The 17,698-nt window shown below is 43.5% G+C and overlaps 1 protein-coding gene across 1 annotated transcript in view; it reads left to right on the plus strand.

Moving 5' to 3' along the window:
- The window catches only part of LOC306881493 (TGF-beta receptor type-1-like), a 61,474-nt gene that overhangs the window by 39,079 nt on the left and 4,697 nt on the right, over positions 1-17,698 (plus strand). The window contains exons 7-8 of the mRNA XM_079435633.1: positions 4,734-4,858; positions 5,136-5,266. Of these exons, the coding sequence (XP_079291759.1) occupies positions 4,734-4,858; positions 5,136-5,266 (256 nt within the window). The remainder of the gene's footprint in view (positions 1-4,733; positions 4,859-5,135; positions 5,267-17,698) is intronic.

Below are 17,698 nucleotides of genomic sequence, written 5' to 3' on the forward strand. Positions count from 1 at the left end.
GTCCTGTGTCTTGTTTTGGATTATTTCCTTAATTTTTATCGAAAATAAATTTTCCGATGCAATACGAGATTTGAAAAGGGAGAAAAAAAATGTTTGGCAAAAGGTGGGATCGAACCCGGGTCGATCGCGTCCAAAAACACTATGACACACGCTGCGCCACTAGAGCTGATGATTTAATTGACTCTACTGTTCCTGTTTTGGTTCTTCCTGTACACCTTGATTGAAAGATGTCTCGTCCAGTCAGCGGTGAGTAATCTATTCCCAAACCAATGGCGCTGTCTCAAACTATACCTACCTCTTCCGGTTTGTCTGATTTGTCGTTGTGTTTTCTGACTTGTTATTTTGTTTTCGGATTTGTCATTGTGTTTTCTTATTGTTATAATGTTTTCTGAATTGTTGTTGTGTTTTCTGAATTATTTTGTTTTTTAGATTTGCATTTGTAATTTGTTATTTTGTTTTCATAATCGTGATTTGTTTTGCACTTCTCGGCCACCATAATAAACACTACAAAACTGGCACAATTGAAAATGTTACTTGTTTTGAAAAATGCCTTGTATTGGAACTGTTTTAAAAATGCTTAAAATGCTCTGTAGACTTTCCAGTATCAGAACAAATGCCAGTGTTATCCCGTTGTCCTCCTGCTCACGGGTGCAGCAATTGTGTGGGGAAAACGTGGAAATAATTTGTCATTTTATCTTGCAAAGATATGCTTTTTTCTGTTTTCCACACTTTTATGAAAATAGATATAGTATTGTTTTTCTGGATTATAAATTGCGTTTTTTTCATCTGAAACGTGCTGCAATTTCCAAAACGACTTATATAAAGCAATCAAGGTCAAGCGCAAAGCGCGCACATCAGATTTGGTGATGAATGAGAAAAGGCAAGTGAGTTTGTTTTGAGTTTGTATTGTGCATTTTCCAGCAACCACGCCGCTAGTTTCAGTTTTGTGTTAAATATTTAAGGCTGAGCGTTTATAATATATGTTGATAGTGAATGGCACTATAATTTGTTTGTTTTTTACTTATATTTTCATTCTTTTTTCTATTCTGAACACTGCTAAATTTACAGGATTTTTTGTGGAGGGTGAGGAATATAAAAACATGTTTCTAATGTTTGTAAACGTTTTGTTTATTTTACATTATTTCTGAATGAAATGATAAAATGTGTCTTATACATCGACTTGTACACCAAGGCAACTTGTCTGTGTGTCATAAAGTGCTCATAAAAATAGGTAGAGATGGTACAAGAAAAGAACTGCCATATGTACAAGTATATATACAGTACAGTAATAAGTGAGTGTCAATTTAGAATAAAAAAAAAAAATCAAAGCTGTATCATAAACATATTATGCGGCCCCTCACTTAATGTGGAAAACTTGATGTGGCCCTCGAGTCAAAATGTATGCCCACCCCTGCTCTAAGACAACACTTTTATAGCTAATTACATTTTACATTTACATTTAGTCATTTGGCAGACGCTTTTATCCAAAGCGACTTACAATTGGGGAATACAAAAAGCGATTAATCTTGAAGAGGCAATCAGACAGAGGAAGTGCTCGTAACACCAAGTCTCAGTCATTGTTCAAATAAATACAAGCTAGTAGGTGGAGAGAAAGATCGAGGGAAAGTTTTTTTTTTTTTGAGCATTTTTTCGAGCATTTAAAATGTTTTTTTTTTACATTTTAATTATGTTACAGAAATTGACAATTAAAGGGATAGTTCACCCAAAAATGAAAATTTTATGTTTATCCGCTTACCCCCAGGGCATCCAAGATGTAGGTGACTTTGCTTCTTCAGTAGAACACAAACGAAGATTTTTAACTCAAACCATTGCAGTCTGTCAGTCATATAATGGCAGTCAATGGGATCCACAGCTTTGAGAGTAAAAAAATATATACACAGACAAAACCAAATTAAACCCTGCGGCTCGTGACGATACATTGAGGTCTTAAGTCACGAAACAATCGGTCTGTGCAAGAAACTGAACAGTATTTCGCTTCCGTGCAATTATTTTTTTATAATTCCAGTTTTAGTTAAAGGGGACATATTATGCCCCTTTTTACAATATTTAATTTAAGTCTCAAGTGTCCCCAGAATGTGTCTGTGAAGCTTCAGCTCAAAATACCCCACATATCATTTATTATACCATTATACCAAAATTCCCCTTTTGGGTAGGAGCAAAAACACTCTGTTTTTGAGTGTGTGTCTCTTTAAATGCAAATGAATTGCTGCTCCCCCCCTTCCCTTTAACTTAATTAGTTGCTAGATGTTCTCCCAGCTGAATCTTATCAAAAATTTCTTGCTTTTTCAGCCTTTTGTTGCACCCAGGCCAACTTATTTGAGACCTGTTGCAGACATCAAATTTCAAATGAGCTCATTTAGTGGATAAAAGTGTAAAATTTCTCAGTTTAAACATTTGATATGTTCGGCACAGGTACATCTAAAAAAATTAGAATATCGTGAAAAAGTTCTTTTTTTTTCTTATAACTTATTTCAAAAAGTGAAACTTTCATATATTTTAGATTCATTACATGTATAGTAATGAAGTAATAGTTTTTGTCTTAATTTTGATGATTAGAGCTTACAGCTCATGAAAGTCAAAAATCAGTATCTCAGAATATTAGAATATTTACATTTGAGTTTCAATTAATGACCATCCATCCCTACAGTATAAATTCTGGGCATCTCTTGTTCTTTGAAACCACAATATTGGGGAAGACTGCTGACTTGGCAATGATCCAGAAGACGAACATTGACGCCCTCCACAAAGAGGGTAAGTCACAGAGGGTCATTACTGAAAGGTGTGGCTGTTTACAGAGTGCTGTATCAAAGCATATTAAATGCAAAGTTGACTGGAAGGAAGAAATAGGGTAGGAAAAGGTGCACAAGCAGCAGGGATGACCGCAAGCTTGAGAATACTGTCAAGCAAAGCTGATTCAAACACTTGGGAGAGCTTCACAAGGAGTGGACTGAAGCTGGAGTCAGTGCATCAAGAGTCACCACGCTCAGACGTCTTCAGGAAAAGGGCTACCAAGCCACTTCTGAACCAGAGACAACGTCAAAAGCATCTTACCTGGGCTGTGGAGAAAAAAGAACTGGACTGTTGCTCAGTGGTCCAAAGTCCTCTTTTCAAATGAAAGTAAAATTTGCATTTCATTTGGAAATCAAGGTCCCAAAGTCTGGAGGAAGAGTGGAGAGAAGAATCCATGTTACTTGAAGTCCAGTGTGAAGTTTCCACAGTCAGTGACGATTTGGGCTGCCATGTCATACTGCTGGTGTTGGTCCACTGTGGGCCAACACGATGCAGTGCACACCACACGTCACACTGGACTGCATTTCCCATCATCCATTGCACGGACGACACACACACATAGCTGATTACACTAATCATGCTTACAGCTGAGAACTATCTCACAATCACTATCACCCAATCACACGCTTTATAAGCCTTGGACTTTCTCTCTGTGATCGCCGAATATTGTTTAGCATATATCCTAGCGATAGCTACTCTACGGAGCCCTCTCAGTTATCATAGCCTTGCCTTGTGTGTTGTCTAGTGTTTCGATTCTTGCCCGTGTTTCCTGGATTAACCCTTTGCCTTGCCCTGTTGGATATTGTTCGCCGATCGTCGACCCACGCTTGCCCTAGGATCTCTCTTGTGTCTTGCCCATACCATATCTGTTTGCCGTTGTTTGACCCTGCCTGTTTATTGACTATGTTTATAAATAAAAGATTGCACATGGATCCGCATGCCTCACGCCTTGTTCGCCCCGTTACATAGTTAAGGGTCCCACCCAATATGAAGTGGGACCCTTTTTTACCCTTTTCAAATGTAAGTCTATGGAGGTCCTGCTTTAAAGCTCATTTTACAGTAAAATCTTAAACCTTACATTAGTGAATCTGTTTTTTTTATATCTTATCTTTCTTTCCCAAATTAGCGTATATAAATCCTACCAAGATTTTGCAGGGCTTTTTTTATTTTTGCAGCCCAAAATGACTGAATTTATTAGTTTTTCCTCAGACATTTTAGTGATGTTTGCAGCAATTTTTGTATTTATTTGCAGTGTACACGTACCAAAAATCCTTATGTATTTATATAATTAGTATTAGTGACATTAAAGTAGTTACCTGTAATTTTGTTGTGTGTTAAATTACTGAAATCAGTTGTGGTACTAGCAAATCATACTACACATTGTTAATTTCATAATTTCATCAATACAATACTATGGGATTTATTGCATTACAATGACAGGACAGTTCAATATGGAATGATCAGTTCGTTTGCTTTGAGAATTGTGGATTTTGATTAGCTAAAATTGCTTTTCCCCATCAGGTTTACATTTTTTGCAGAAACTAATATTATCTTTTGTAATCACTTTCAAATGAGATGCATCTCTGTATTAATTTGATCGTAATACCTGATTTCCTTGATTATGTTTCCCAGTTTCCACAGTTTAATCTTGGTCATTTCTTGAAGAAAAAGAGCAGATAAAGTTGCTTGGCAGTGTCACAATTCATTTCAGCCCATGTAAGAGTAATACTGAAAATTTTGTGAGCATATTTTACCAAAAGTCATGCTCTTCACAGAAAATGTGTAGTTCATTCCTGCGGGTTGTTTTGTAAAGTTTAAATGAGCAACCGTAACCAAATGGGTTGAAATGGATGTTTAGATGTATAAAGGGTGTAAATAATGTTAAGCTGAGGGATTTCTAATGTCATCTGTCATGTTCACAGGTATATGGCTCCTGAGGTGCTGGATGACTCCATAAACATGAAGCACTTTGAGTCTTTTAAAAGGGCAGACATCTATGCCTTGGGTCTGGTGTTCTGGGAAATTGCTCGCAGGTGTTCAATTGGAGGTATGACACCGTGATAAAAAATTATAATGACTGATTTATTCCTTCAGACATAAAAAAGCAAACTTTTTTTGTAGTTTAATTTAAAAACAATGCATATTATTATTATTATTATTATTAACTGATTAGAATATAATTGATATGTAATATGTTATATTGTATTATATTATCCCAGATTGTTTTTTGTGTTATATAGTTGGTAAAATACTCCTAGAAATTATAACCTTTTATTGTAACAGCATATATAAATATGCTCTTGTGGGCTACATTCTCTGCTCAGGCATCCATGAGGACTACCAGCTGCCCTACTATGACCTTGTACCGTCTGATCCATCAATAGAGGACATGAAGCGGGTAGTGTGTGACCAAAAGCTTCGTGCCAACATCCCTAACAGGTGGCAGAGCTGCGAGGTGAGCGTCTTCATCAGCTTTATTCCTTTCTCTGTGGATGATTTTGTTTGTAGATGATCTATTCGCCCCAAACTGCCCATTTTCATCTTGTTGATCTATATTAAATTGCTCTTCCTCTGATTTCTTGAAGCATTCGTTCTACACCATCAGCATAAGTGGAGGTGGCACTCTTTTTGCACTCTATCATGAAGTGCTTTTCACTGTTGTGAAAGGGGAGATTCGATTACATCCAATTTGCAGTCGTAAAAACCCTCTAATCTAACTAAGTGTCTGCAGAGCTATCACAGCTTGCCAACGTAAAAGACACATTTGATGATAGTGCTGCCTAATATTAAAAGGCTGTTTTCTGATTTTCACAGTTTGTAAGTGGTTTTGGGAGGAAAGCAGATGCAGAGCTACAAGCTTATTAGATCAGACCTAAACTGACCTGCTGGATTAAATACTGGGACCCATGCTGTGAAAAAATATTTGGCCCCTGTCTGATTTTCTGAATTGTTTTCAAATGTTTACACTGAATGCCATCAGATTTTCAACCAACCCCCTTAGTGTTATTTATTTTTATTTATACATTTTTATTGTTTATATATTTTGAATCTGTCTATTTTTATTTTTTCAGTTTTCATTTTAATTTTCAGACTTTTGACATTTTTATTAGTTTTAGTTATTTCCATTTAGCTTTAATTTGTTTTTATTTCCATTTTAGTTTTAATAATCTTAGTTCCCTATCAGTCGGTCACTCCGAGTCACGTCGGTGACCGACGAATTGGGATCTCGCTTAGAGAGACCAATCCCCTACGAGAGTATCTAAACAAGCCAATGGATATTGGCATGCGATTATTGCATCCAGCTGCCGCTAATCACAATGTGAGTATAAGTAGGCAGCGGGTGCAGCGCATATTCAGCTTTTCGCTTCGGAGCCGAGCGTTCTTCGTTCTGCTCCTGACCAACTCTGCATAGGTGTCTGCAAGTCAGTGTGTTGGTGTGACGGCGCGTCAGCGGCGGTGGTCTCCTTCTGTCAAGTGGGTTGCACACATCGGATTGCACTACCCTCTGATCGTGTTGCAAGCGGCCATCTCCCCTGTGCGCTTCAGCACACTAAAAGAGTACTTTTCTCTGAAAGAGCATTCACGGGTGGAACGTCTTTTTAAAGACGCGTCTTTTTCAAGATGCCTTTCCACCCGTGCGTTTCTGGATGCGGTCGTTACCTGGCGCCGGGTGATGGTCACGATCGTTGCCTCTCGTGTCTGGGCCTTGATCACGCTGAGGCAGCTTTCGTGGATGAGTCATGCTCTCACTGCGGGAGTATGAACATCGCGGAGTTGCGGACCAGGCTCTGTTTCCTGCAAAGGGGCGGAGTGCCCGTGCCCCTGCCTAGATCTAGGGCTCCCCCTGGCGGCAGCCGAGGGACCACTACCTCTGACAGTGGCCGGACTGGTCTTACGGTGACAGTGAGGAATTCCCCTCAGGGGGGGGTTCTTTTTGCCACCGGCACTTCGCAGCCTGTGGAGCTGCCAAGGGAGCATGCTGGACCCTCTCATGGAGTACCAGCTGTATCCTTTGGTGCTCCCCTCAGTGACCAGATGTCAATCGCTGCATCGGAGGGTGAGTCTGCCCTCTCTGGAGATGATGATTCGGCACCGTTGCCACCCTCTGGGCGGTCAGCGGTTCCGGATTCGGATCCAGAGATGGTGGCTATGCTTGCCCGGGCCGCCGAAAGGGTCGGGCTCGAGTGGAATCCTCCACCGCGTCCCGAACCCTCTAGGTTGGACGATTGGTTTCTCGGGGTGGCTCGCGCTGGTTCTCAGGGCCCCACCCCGGTGCCTTTCTTCCCGGAGGTGCATGATGAGCTCACTAGATCATGGAAGGCACCTTTTACTGCCCGAAACCGGTCTGGTGGTTCGTCCTCCCTCACCACCCTTGATGGTGGGGTAGCGCGGGGGTATACGGGCATCCCGCCGGTGGAGCGGTCAGTTGCGATGCAATTGTGTCCGACTACTGCTACCACTTGGCGTGGGGTTCCGTTGCTCCCCTCCCAGGCCTGTAGGCACTCGTCGGCCCTGACCGGCAGTGCGTATACGGCTTGTGGCGAAGCTGCTTCCGCCTTACACGCTATGGCGTTGTTGCAGGTTCATCAGGCTAAGGCACTGAGAGACCTGCACGAGGGTGGTCACGACCCAGAAGTTCTCAGAGAACTTCGTACCGCCACGGACCTCGCGCTACGGGCGACGAAGGTTACGGCGCGGTCTCTGGGCCGTGCGATGTCCACTATGGTGGTCCAGGAGCGCCATCTCTGGCTGTGTCTGGCGGACATGAGGGATGCGGAAAAGAGACAGTTCTTGAGTTCTTGTCCCAGGCCGGCCTTTTCGGCGACACAGTGGAGAACTTTGCCCAGCAGTTCTCCGCTGCACAGAGACAGACTGAGGCCATCAGGCACATCCTGCCCCGGCGTGCAGCTGCTGCCTCCACCCGGCCGCCGGTGGCAGCGCCTCAGCCTGCTCGTCGCCGCGGGCGGCCACCTGCCGCCGCCCCCGCTCCCGCGCAGCAAACGCAGCAGCCTCCAGCCAAGCAGCGCCGTGGAGCCGGCCGCAGGGCAGCCGCCCCGCCCGTCCAGGCCCCCGCCAAACCTGGTGGCAAGCGTAAGAGCAAGCGGCCCTGAGACGGGCGACCCAGAGATGGGGGGGGATGCTCTTCGGGAGATGGTGAACGCACCACTCCCTCCCCCGGAGGAGGGCCGGGCGGAGAATCTTTTGTTTCTTTTTTCCTCGCCACTGACCTCTCGGTCAGTGGCACCCAAAAACTCGACAAAAGAGCAGTTTCCTCTATCTCTGGGTCCCCCGAGGGGACGGGGAGTTGTGGACGAGTCAGTCTTGATCCACACTACCCCACCTCTCTCGCCAGTGAGCAGCTGCGGGCGGTTCGGGAGTGCGGTCAACCGTACTACCCACGCACCCTCTGCCAAAACGCAGGTTGGTGTTCCACACACGCTGACCCTGCTTCGGACCGGCAAAGAGACGCCCGAGCACGGTCCCTGCGTTTCTCCTCGCTGCCCCGCCGCGGGTACGTCAGTGGTTCCGCTGGTGCCACTTGTACGGTTTCTGGGGGCCTGGTTAGGGCTTCCCAGTCTGTCTCGTTGGCTCCGCCAGACCATCAGACTCGGCTATGCGATTCAGTTTGCCCGGCGTCCTCCCAAGTTCAGGGGCGTCCACTTCACTTCAGTGGAAGCGTTAGATGCTCCTGTCTTGCGCGCAGAGATCGCAGTCCTACTGGCGAAGGATGCGATAGAGCCGGTCCCTCCAGCCGATATGAGGTCGGGGTTTTACAGCCCCTACTTCATTGTACCCAAGAAAGGCGGTGGGTTGAGACCGATCTTGGATCTGCGTCTCTTGAACCGGGCTCTTCACAAGCTTCCGTTCAAGATGCTCACGCAGAAACGCATCATCGGGTGCATCCGTCCCCGAGATTGGTTTGCAGCGATCGACCTGAAGGACGCGTACTTCCATGTGTCGATCCTTCCGCGCCACAGGCCATTCCTGCGGTTTGCGTTCGAAGGACGGGCATATCAGTACAAGGTCCTGCCCTTCGGGCTGTCCCTGTCGCCCCGTGTCTTCACGAAAGTTGCGGAGGCAGCCCTAGTTCCCATGAGAGAACAGGGCATTCGTATTCTCAACTACCTCGACGACTGGCTCATACTGGCTCAGTCTCAGGACCAGTTGTGCGAACACAGGGATTTGGTGCTCTCACACCTCAGCCAGTTGGGCCTTCGGGTCAACTGGGAAAAGAGCAAACTCTCCCCGACGCAGAGGATCTCTTTTCTCGGTATGGAGTTGGATTCGGTCAGTCAGACAGCACGCCTCACGCAGGAACGTGCTCAGTCGGTGTTGAACTGCTTGAATGCGTTCAAGAGCAGGACAGCGGCCCCACTGAAACACTTTCAGAGGCTCCTGGGGCATATGGCAGCTGCAGCGGCAGTCACGCCGCTGGGGCTGCTTCATATGAGGCCGCTTCAACACTGGCTCCATGGCCGAGTCCCGAGGTGGGCGTGGCAACGCGGCACTCACCGGGTCCAAGTCACACCGGCCTGCCGCCGAACCCTCACCCCGTGGTCAGACCTTTCGTTTCTGCGGGCAGGAGTGCCCCTGGAACAGGTCTCCAGGCATGCTGTGATTTTCACGGATGCCTCCACCACCGGCTGGGGTGCCACGTTCGACGGGCTTGCGGTGTCGGGGGTTTGGACGGGCCCCCAACTGCACTGGCACATCAATTGCCTAGAGTTGCTAGCGGTACGTCTGGCCTTGATCCGTCTCAGAAGGCGGTTACGAGGCAAACACGTACTGGTCCGCACGGACAACACTGCGACCGTTGCGTACATCAACCGACAAGGTGGTCTGCGCTCCCGTCGCATGTCGCAACTCGCCCGCCACCTCCTCCTCTGGAGTCAGAAGCATCTGAGGTCGCTTCGTGCCATTCATATTCCGGGCTTGCTCAACCGGGCAGCCGACGAGCTGTCACGAGCTGCGCTCCCCGGAGAGTGGAGACTCCATCCCCAGACGGTCCAGCTGATTTGGAGACGTTTCGGACCCGCTCAGGTAGACCTGTTTGCTTCTCTAGAAACCTCTCATTGCCAGATGTTTTACTCCCTGACCGAGGGAACACTCGGCACGGATGCACTGGCACACAGCTGGCCGCGGGGCCTTCGCAAGTATGCATTTCCCCCAGTGAGCCTTCTCGCACAAACAATATGCAAGATCAGGGAGGACGAGGAGCAGGTCCTGCTCGTGGCGCCGTACTGGCCCACTCGGACTTGGTTCTCAGAACTAATGCTCCTCGTGACAGCCCCTCCTTGGCAGATTCCTCTGAGGAAGGATCTACTGACTCAGAGACGGGGCACCTTATGGCACCCGCGTCCAGACCTCTGGAAGCTACACGTCTGGTCCCTGGACGGGACGCGGAGGTTCTAGGTGACCTACCCCAAGGGGTAGTTGACACCATCACTTCGGCTAGAGCGCCGTCCACGAGACAGGCCTACGCCTTGAAATGGAACCTGTTCGTCGAGTGGTGTTCTTCTCACCGAGAAGACCCCCGAAACTGCCCGATCAGAGTCGTGCTTTCCTTTTTGCAGCAGGGGTTGGAGCGAAGGCTGTCTCCCTCCACCCTTAAAGTCTATGTGGCTGCGATTGCTGCCAACCATGACCCCGTGGAAGGGAAGTCGGTGGGTAAGCATGACTTGGTCATCAGGTTCCTTAGGGGGGCGAGAAGGTTAAATCCTCCACGGCCCCCTTCTATACCCTCTTGGGACCTGTCTCTGGTGCTCAAAGCACTACAGCAGGCCCCATTTGAGCCTTTGCAGTCAGTTGAGCTGCAGTTTCTTTCAATGAAGACTCTGCTCCTGCTTGCATTGGCCTCCATCAAGAGGGTAGGGGACCTGCACGCATTTTCGGTCGACGATTCGTGCCTAGAGTTTGGGCCGGCTGACTCCCAGGTAATCCTGAGGCCCCGGCCTGGCTACGTGCCCAAGGTTCCCACTACTCCCTTCAGGGACCAGGTGGTGAGCCTGCGAGCGCTGCCCTCGGAGGAGGCAGACCCAGCCCTTGCTTTGCTTTGTCCCATCCGAGCGCTAAGATGCTACGTTGACAGGACACAAAGCTTCAGGACCTCAGACCAGCTCTTTGTCTGTCACGGAGGCCGGCAGAAGGGGAAGGCCGTCTCCAAGCAGAGGATGGCCCACTGGATAGTGGACGCCATCACCCTGGCTTATCAGGTACAGGGTGTGCCCTGCCCGTTCAGGTTGAGAGCTCACTCTACTAGAGCTGTTGCATCCTCCTGGGCGTTGGCTCGTGGCGCCTCGCTGGCAGATATTTGTAGAGCTGCGGGCTGGGCGACCCCTAACACGTTCGCTAGGTTCTATAGCCTTCGTGTGGAACCGGTTTCCTCCTGTGTTCTCACCTCAAACGGGTAGAAGCACTGAGAGGTTCCGTTTTCGGGTCGGCTTGCTAAAACTGCTCCAGAGAGTCCGTACTGTAGACCCTGTCGAGTTCCTCCGTCCCCTCGGCAGTCAGATGTGGCGGAGCATCTGACGCCAGGCCCTCACTCGCTGAATCCATGAGAACCGGTAGAGGGCTGGGTTCCATATGAAAGGCCTTTTTGGACCCCATATGTGTATAGTCCACGGTATAGCCTGAGAGCCCGTGTTTCCCCGGCAGGTCTTCTGCCAATCTCCATGAGGTACAATTCCTCTAATTCTCCATATGCGCCTAAGGTTGATCATATGCGTAATTGCTCCGAACCTCCTACGGGAAGGGCGAGCTTCCGTAGCGTCCGGTTCCAACTAGAACGGGTACGTTTTCCCAGTGTTATCCAGTCTTACTGAGTGGGTAGTGCCATGGCAGCAGTAGCTGGTCTTCTGCGGTAGCCCAGACCTGCGCCAAAAAATAGGGGCTCAGGAGGCTTCCACAGGACACTGGAAGGGGCAGTACCCGTGGCCTTTTGGTAGGGATCCCAATTCGTCGGTCACCGACGTGACTCGGAGTGACCGACTGATAGGGAACGTCTCGGTTACGTATGTAACCCTCGTTCCCTGAAGAAGGGAACGGAGACGTCACGTCCCGTCGCCACGGCTGCTGTACTACCGCTGAGCGGCCGGGTCACCGGCTCGGCTCCTCAGCGAAAACCTGAATATGCGCTGCACCCGCTGCCTACTTATACTCACATTGTGATTAGCGGCAGCTGGATGCAATAATCGCATGCCAATATACATTGGCTTGTTTAGATACTCTCGTAGGGGATTGGTCTCTCTAAGCGAGATCCCAATTCGTCGGTCACCGACGTGACGTCTCCGTTCCCTTCTTCAGGGAACGAGGGTTACATACGTAACCGAGACGTACTCCAACTTAAACTAATTTAAGTTAGTTGCAAAGGCAACATTTTTAATTTTCAGCAAGTTTTCCAACTAATACTTATCTTGTTTCAGCTTGATTTCAGTTAATGAAAACAATTTTTATAATTCCAGTTTTAGTTAAAGGGGACATATTATGCCCCTTTTTACAATATGTAATTTAAGTCTCAGGTGTTCCCAGAATGTGTCTGTGAAGTTTCAGCTCAAAATACTCCACATATAATTTATTATACCATTATACCAAAATTTCCCTTTTTGGGTAGGAGCAAAAACATGCTGTTTTTGAGTGTGTGTCTCTTTAAATGCCAATTAATTAATTTTGTTTTACAGCAATGTACTGTAATTCAACTTTACAGCATGTAGAACAATGTACTGTATAACTACAAAACAGTATTGTACTGTATTTTTACAGTACTTTGTAATTTTGTTTCTATTATAATTTGCTATTGTGAAATGATTATTGTGTCTTGTGTAGTTGGAATAGTACATACATATAGTTAGTAAAATTGTGATACTACTATAATTCAGAATAGCATTACAATTCAAAAGACAATCCAAACATATTTACAAAAGTATTTTTATTAAAAAATTTCAAAATATTTTAGTATGGTGCATCAACAATTTACAGAAAGCATTTTAAGCGTGCAAGAATATAAATGAAACAAACACATGCATCTTGAGGGCTGGATTGGGAATCAATGTCCTAAGAGAGAACTTGATTTATCTTAAATCTATCTAAAAATTAAACTATCTTAAAATAAGCAAAAACAAAAACAAAGTTTCTCCTATCCATCACCCCTAAATGCAGGGCATGTGGGTGGTGGCAAACAGGCCACTGACCCTCCCTGTTAAGTCCTCCATTTAAACATCATTTTGGACTGTATGAAGCTGTTGACATGCAGGGTTGATGGCCATCACTCCGCACCACCATCCTGATCTTCTGCTCACTCGCTGTCTGCCAGTACATTTCTTCCCATCAGTGGTGAAACTGAAACACAGTAATGAAACACACAAAGACAAAACCTGTTATCCGCAGCACCAATAAAGATGAACAGACAGCATGAGGAAAATATTGAATGAAAGTTATGTAGCGTAGATGAAAAATACATAAATAGTTTAATTCAAAAGTTTACATGCACCTTGCAGAATCTGCAAAATGTTAATTATTTTAACAAAATAAGTACAGTATCTTCTGTAGCCTCTGAAGGGCAGTACTAAATGAAAAAAAAAAGATATTTAGGCAAAATAAGAAAAATGTACACATCTTCATTCTGTTCAAAAGTGTTCACCTTTTTAGTTTTCAAGTTTTATCAATTCTCTTAATGGATCGTTTTTTCCTTCTGGAGCAACTGTGAGCATTTTAACCTTCTTTAATAACTTTAAAAAGTCTGTCAGTTGTCCTCAGTGTGAAAAGATGGATCTCAAAATCATACAGTCATTGTTGGGAAGAGTTCAAATACACAAAAATGCCTGAAAAACCAAAGAATTTGTGGGACCTGAAGGATTTTTCTGAAGAACAGTGGGCAGTTTAACTGTTCAGGACAAACAAGGGACTCATGAAGAACCATCACTAAAAAAAATACAGCTGTGGATCATTCAGGTAACAGCACAGTATTAAGATTCAAGGGGATGTAAACTTTTGAATGTGGTCATTTTTGTAAATTGAACTATTATTTTCTCTTGTGGACTATATGTAAGCCTCTTTTATGTTAAATATCTTATTCAGGTCAGTACAAAATAAAAAATAACATGCATTTTGTATGATAAGCCCTCTTATTTTGGTAAAATAATTAACATTTAGCAGATTCTGCAAAGTGTATGTAAACTTTTGACTTAAACCGTAAATAAAAATTAATTAAATAATACTTACAAAAAACAGCCTTGTGACAGCATTGCCCTTCCCAGGGTGCAAAGACAAGTGGACCACACTGTAGAGCTGCAAGAAATCAAATAAATTTGATTCAGTAATGTGTTAGCCTACTTGTTGACAATGTATAGGGTAAAATCACATAGAATGTTGCCTATACATGTGTATTTCATACACTCCAACAATACATCAGAGTTACAAAAAAAGAAAACTTATGCTTGACATTGCTGAAGATTTCGGCATGCATTTTACTTGTCTTTTGTTGACTAATAGATCATTAGTAACGTTAACTGATAAAAAGTAATTGGCCACTAATTATATTTTTATTATCATAATCATTTTTATCAATCCACGTGCTACAGAACTGGTCTCCCACCTAAATAATTTTAATTTAGTTAATAACCTGTAATGTTACCAATATCTCTGACCCCAAACCACCCTTTTACATGGCAAGTGAAACTGTATTTCTCAACCATGTTTAAGTAAGTGACTTTGTCCAGTATTAACCGCAACCGTGAAGCGGCCTGCAAATCTTTTTTTTTTTTTTTGCGCACCGCAAAAAAATTTATGTATTAAAAAGTGCTCCTACTTTAAAATAAAATTGTGATACTAAACTGTATAGCCACTAGATGTCTGCATATATACATATACACATACATACAGGCTGTAATATCTAGATGGTGAAACAAGGCATGATTTGTAAGTTTAAAATACTTTTTACTACAGTTTTTGTTAGTTTGACATCACAGTAGGGGGAAATCTGGAACCACTCATTTGGAGAGACTTATATGTCTTATGGGGATTACAAAAAAAAAGGAGTGGGTGGATTTTTTTACCATTATAGGCTTGTTGTTTACACACACTGTGGATACACATCTGTGTTCAAACACCTCATAAAAGTGAATTTTGCATAATAGGTCTCTTTTAACAGTAACAGCACTGCAATGAATGCATAAAAGTGACCCTTTGAAAATGAAAAACACAGTAATAGGCTACATTTTTCATTTATGAAGAAAGTTCTATTACACCCTGTGTGGAAAAAGTAATTACCCCATGCAGTTAGTAATTGTTTACGCTTCCAATAACAGCAATAACTACAGTGAAACACTTCTTGTAGTTAGTGCTTCACACATACATTGATGTGTATATTTGACCATTTAGGTGCACGCCTGAAACCCCAAGTATACTTTGCTTGTTCTTGTTCTGTTCCGTCTTTAAGCTTACGCACAGAAAGCTCCTGGGGAACAGTCATGATCCGCATATACACTGTATTTTACAACAGGCACTTCTCATGATTTGACAGATTCTGACATTAAGGCATGTAGGGAGCACACTGATTTAAAGTAAAGGAACTTAATGCGGCACGATGATCGTTTTAGCTTGATTATCACATTTTCAGAATTTTTGGAAGCCAAAATTGAAACTGCAATTGAAATTTGATTCATGGCGTGATAGTCTAGTGGACAAGTGCACCGAAATATAACGCTGTTGAGTTATGGGCGTCCAGAGTTCGAATCTCGGCTCGAGGACCTTTCCCGATCCGGGCCCCCTCTCTCTCCCACTTCACTTCCTGTCGTATCATCATAAAAGCAAAACATTGCACAGCCCTTACATTAAATTGTTTTTCAAGCTTTATTATAAGGGTATAAAGAGTCACCATCTCTATGATTCGCTTGAAAAAAGATTGTGGACGTCTTTGAGATCGATCACAATATAAAATCATAAGATCACCCACTCCTACTTTAGAGGAACTTTATTTTCATCTTTCTGAAGAAGACTTGCTTGGGTTTGCGAGGATGAATGTGTCTAGTCACAAAAAAATTAATAAAACGACTTGATGAATTTTGAGTGTGACTTCCATGTAGCTGAGTGCTCTTGTCGTTTCTGTTAAATGCAGACAGTGTAATTAAATGATACCCTGACATTCAGTCCTGATGTGACTAAAAGAACCTGCGCACCTCGCTCCTTCAAAATGCTGATTCACGTGGATCATTACTTTCTGAAAGTTAATCTGTTTCAAAAACGTATTAAACTCTGAATTCACCTGAGTTAAAGTTTGTTCGTTCGTTTTTTTCTGTATGTACAGATTTGTTTAATAGAAAGAGCTGTCTAGACGGTGATGTGTGATGAAAAGGACGAGAGAAGGCCACAGCAGATGCTTCATGCTCTCTGCATTAAAAACCCAACTAAATGTTCAGGATTTTCAAAAGGGACTAAATGCAATGATTTATTTCATCTTAAGCTGGGGACACACTACACAACTATAGCGGAAACATTCTAAGACTGACCTCAACACCGTTACCATCGACCGGAGCAGATTCTAGTCTTTGACAGTCAGAGAGGAGCACAAACCTAATGACTGAGTCAGTCTGCTACACAACACACTTAACGACTGCAGGTCACGATTGGACAAATTCTGCCCAACCAAAAAAAAGCACTCACAAAAACCGCAGCATCTACCCGCATTCCCGCAGCCGCTCCCACCCCGCCACAGACAACACTGCGGAAAACACCGGTGCTTTTCCCTATTGAGACGTTAAAGTTTGTTTGACTTTTCTACGTTTGTGCTTAATATAACAGAAAACATTAGCTTTCCTGCTATGTTGGTTTTCCAAATAAACATAGCAATGTGTCTTGAATATGTTTTGCATTATAAGTCCGATGCCTCTTTCTTTTTGGAATTATTGCTTGAGTAGACGCATTTGTCTTTTCAGTTCCGTTAATTATAACATCTCTAGTGCTATTTTTAAATGTTTAGTCTAGCAACAATATGTTAATTATTTAATGTATGTCTAAAATCAGGGATTAAAAATGAATTGGTTCTAAGTAGAAACAGTAGGTTAGAATGAAATAAAACATTAGGCTACTTAGGCTAATAAATTCATGGCAATGTAATTTCCTCATCCATTTGACACAAAACTATTATATATGATTAATATATAATAATTTAATTTCGTCATATGGATTTTTAATGAAAACTTTTAACTTTTAACTTTGAAGAATAGAAGAAATAGGCTATTCATTGTTCCTATATTGATTATGAAGAAAATTTGTTAGCCTAGCATATTTGTTATTAAGTTGATTTAAAAATCTTCAAAACAAAATGTAAGAAGTTCAAAGTTAAGAAAAAAACTTTTAATGGACTTCACATCGAAATAAAAGAATTCTTGATATTCTTTAAAATGAGAGAAATCACTGACATAATTTAGGCTAGGCTACTTTAATCTTCTACAAAAAGAAAAAAGAAATTCATTTGCAGTGTTAACTTATGAATTAAAAGAAAGACAAGAAATAAATCACAACAAGAACAATAAAAAAAATTACAAAATGAATGCTGAATGATGTTTGACAGTGAACACATCTCCACTGCATAACCACATACAATCGTGGGTGTCAGTCGCAAATATTAAACATGTTTTAAAAACTCTTTGTGAAAACGACTGCCAACGACTGGTTTTTGAATTCTAAGATTATAATCTTTAGACACCACACACTATGTGATTTTTCTGCCGACTGCAAACAGCGACTGAGCCCAACTGGAACAGACCCGGTCCAACTGGGCAAGATCAGCTGTCAGTAATAAATTCCATTCATAATCGGCCTCACAATCGTGTAGTGTGTTCTCGGCTTTAAAGGTGAAATAGGTGATTGTCTTCAGAAACATTTTTTGTTA

This window comes from Barbus barbus, assembly GCF_936440315.1.
Source record: "Barbus barbus genome assembly, chromosome: 15".
In the NCBI taxonomy this organism is placed as follows: Eukaryota; Metazoa; Chordata; class Actinopteri; order Cypriniformes; family Cyprinidae; genus Barbus; species Barbus barbus.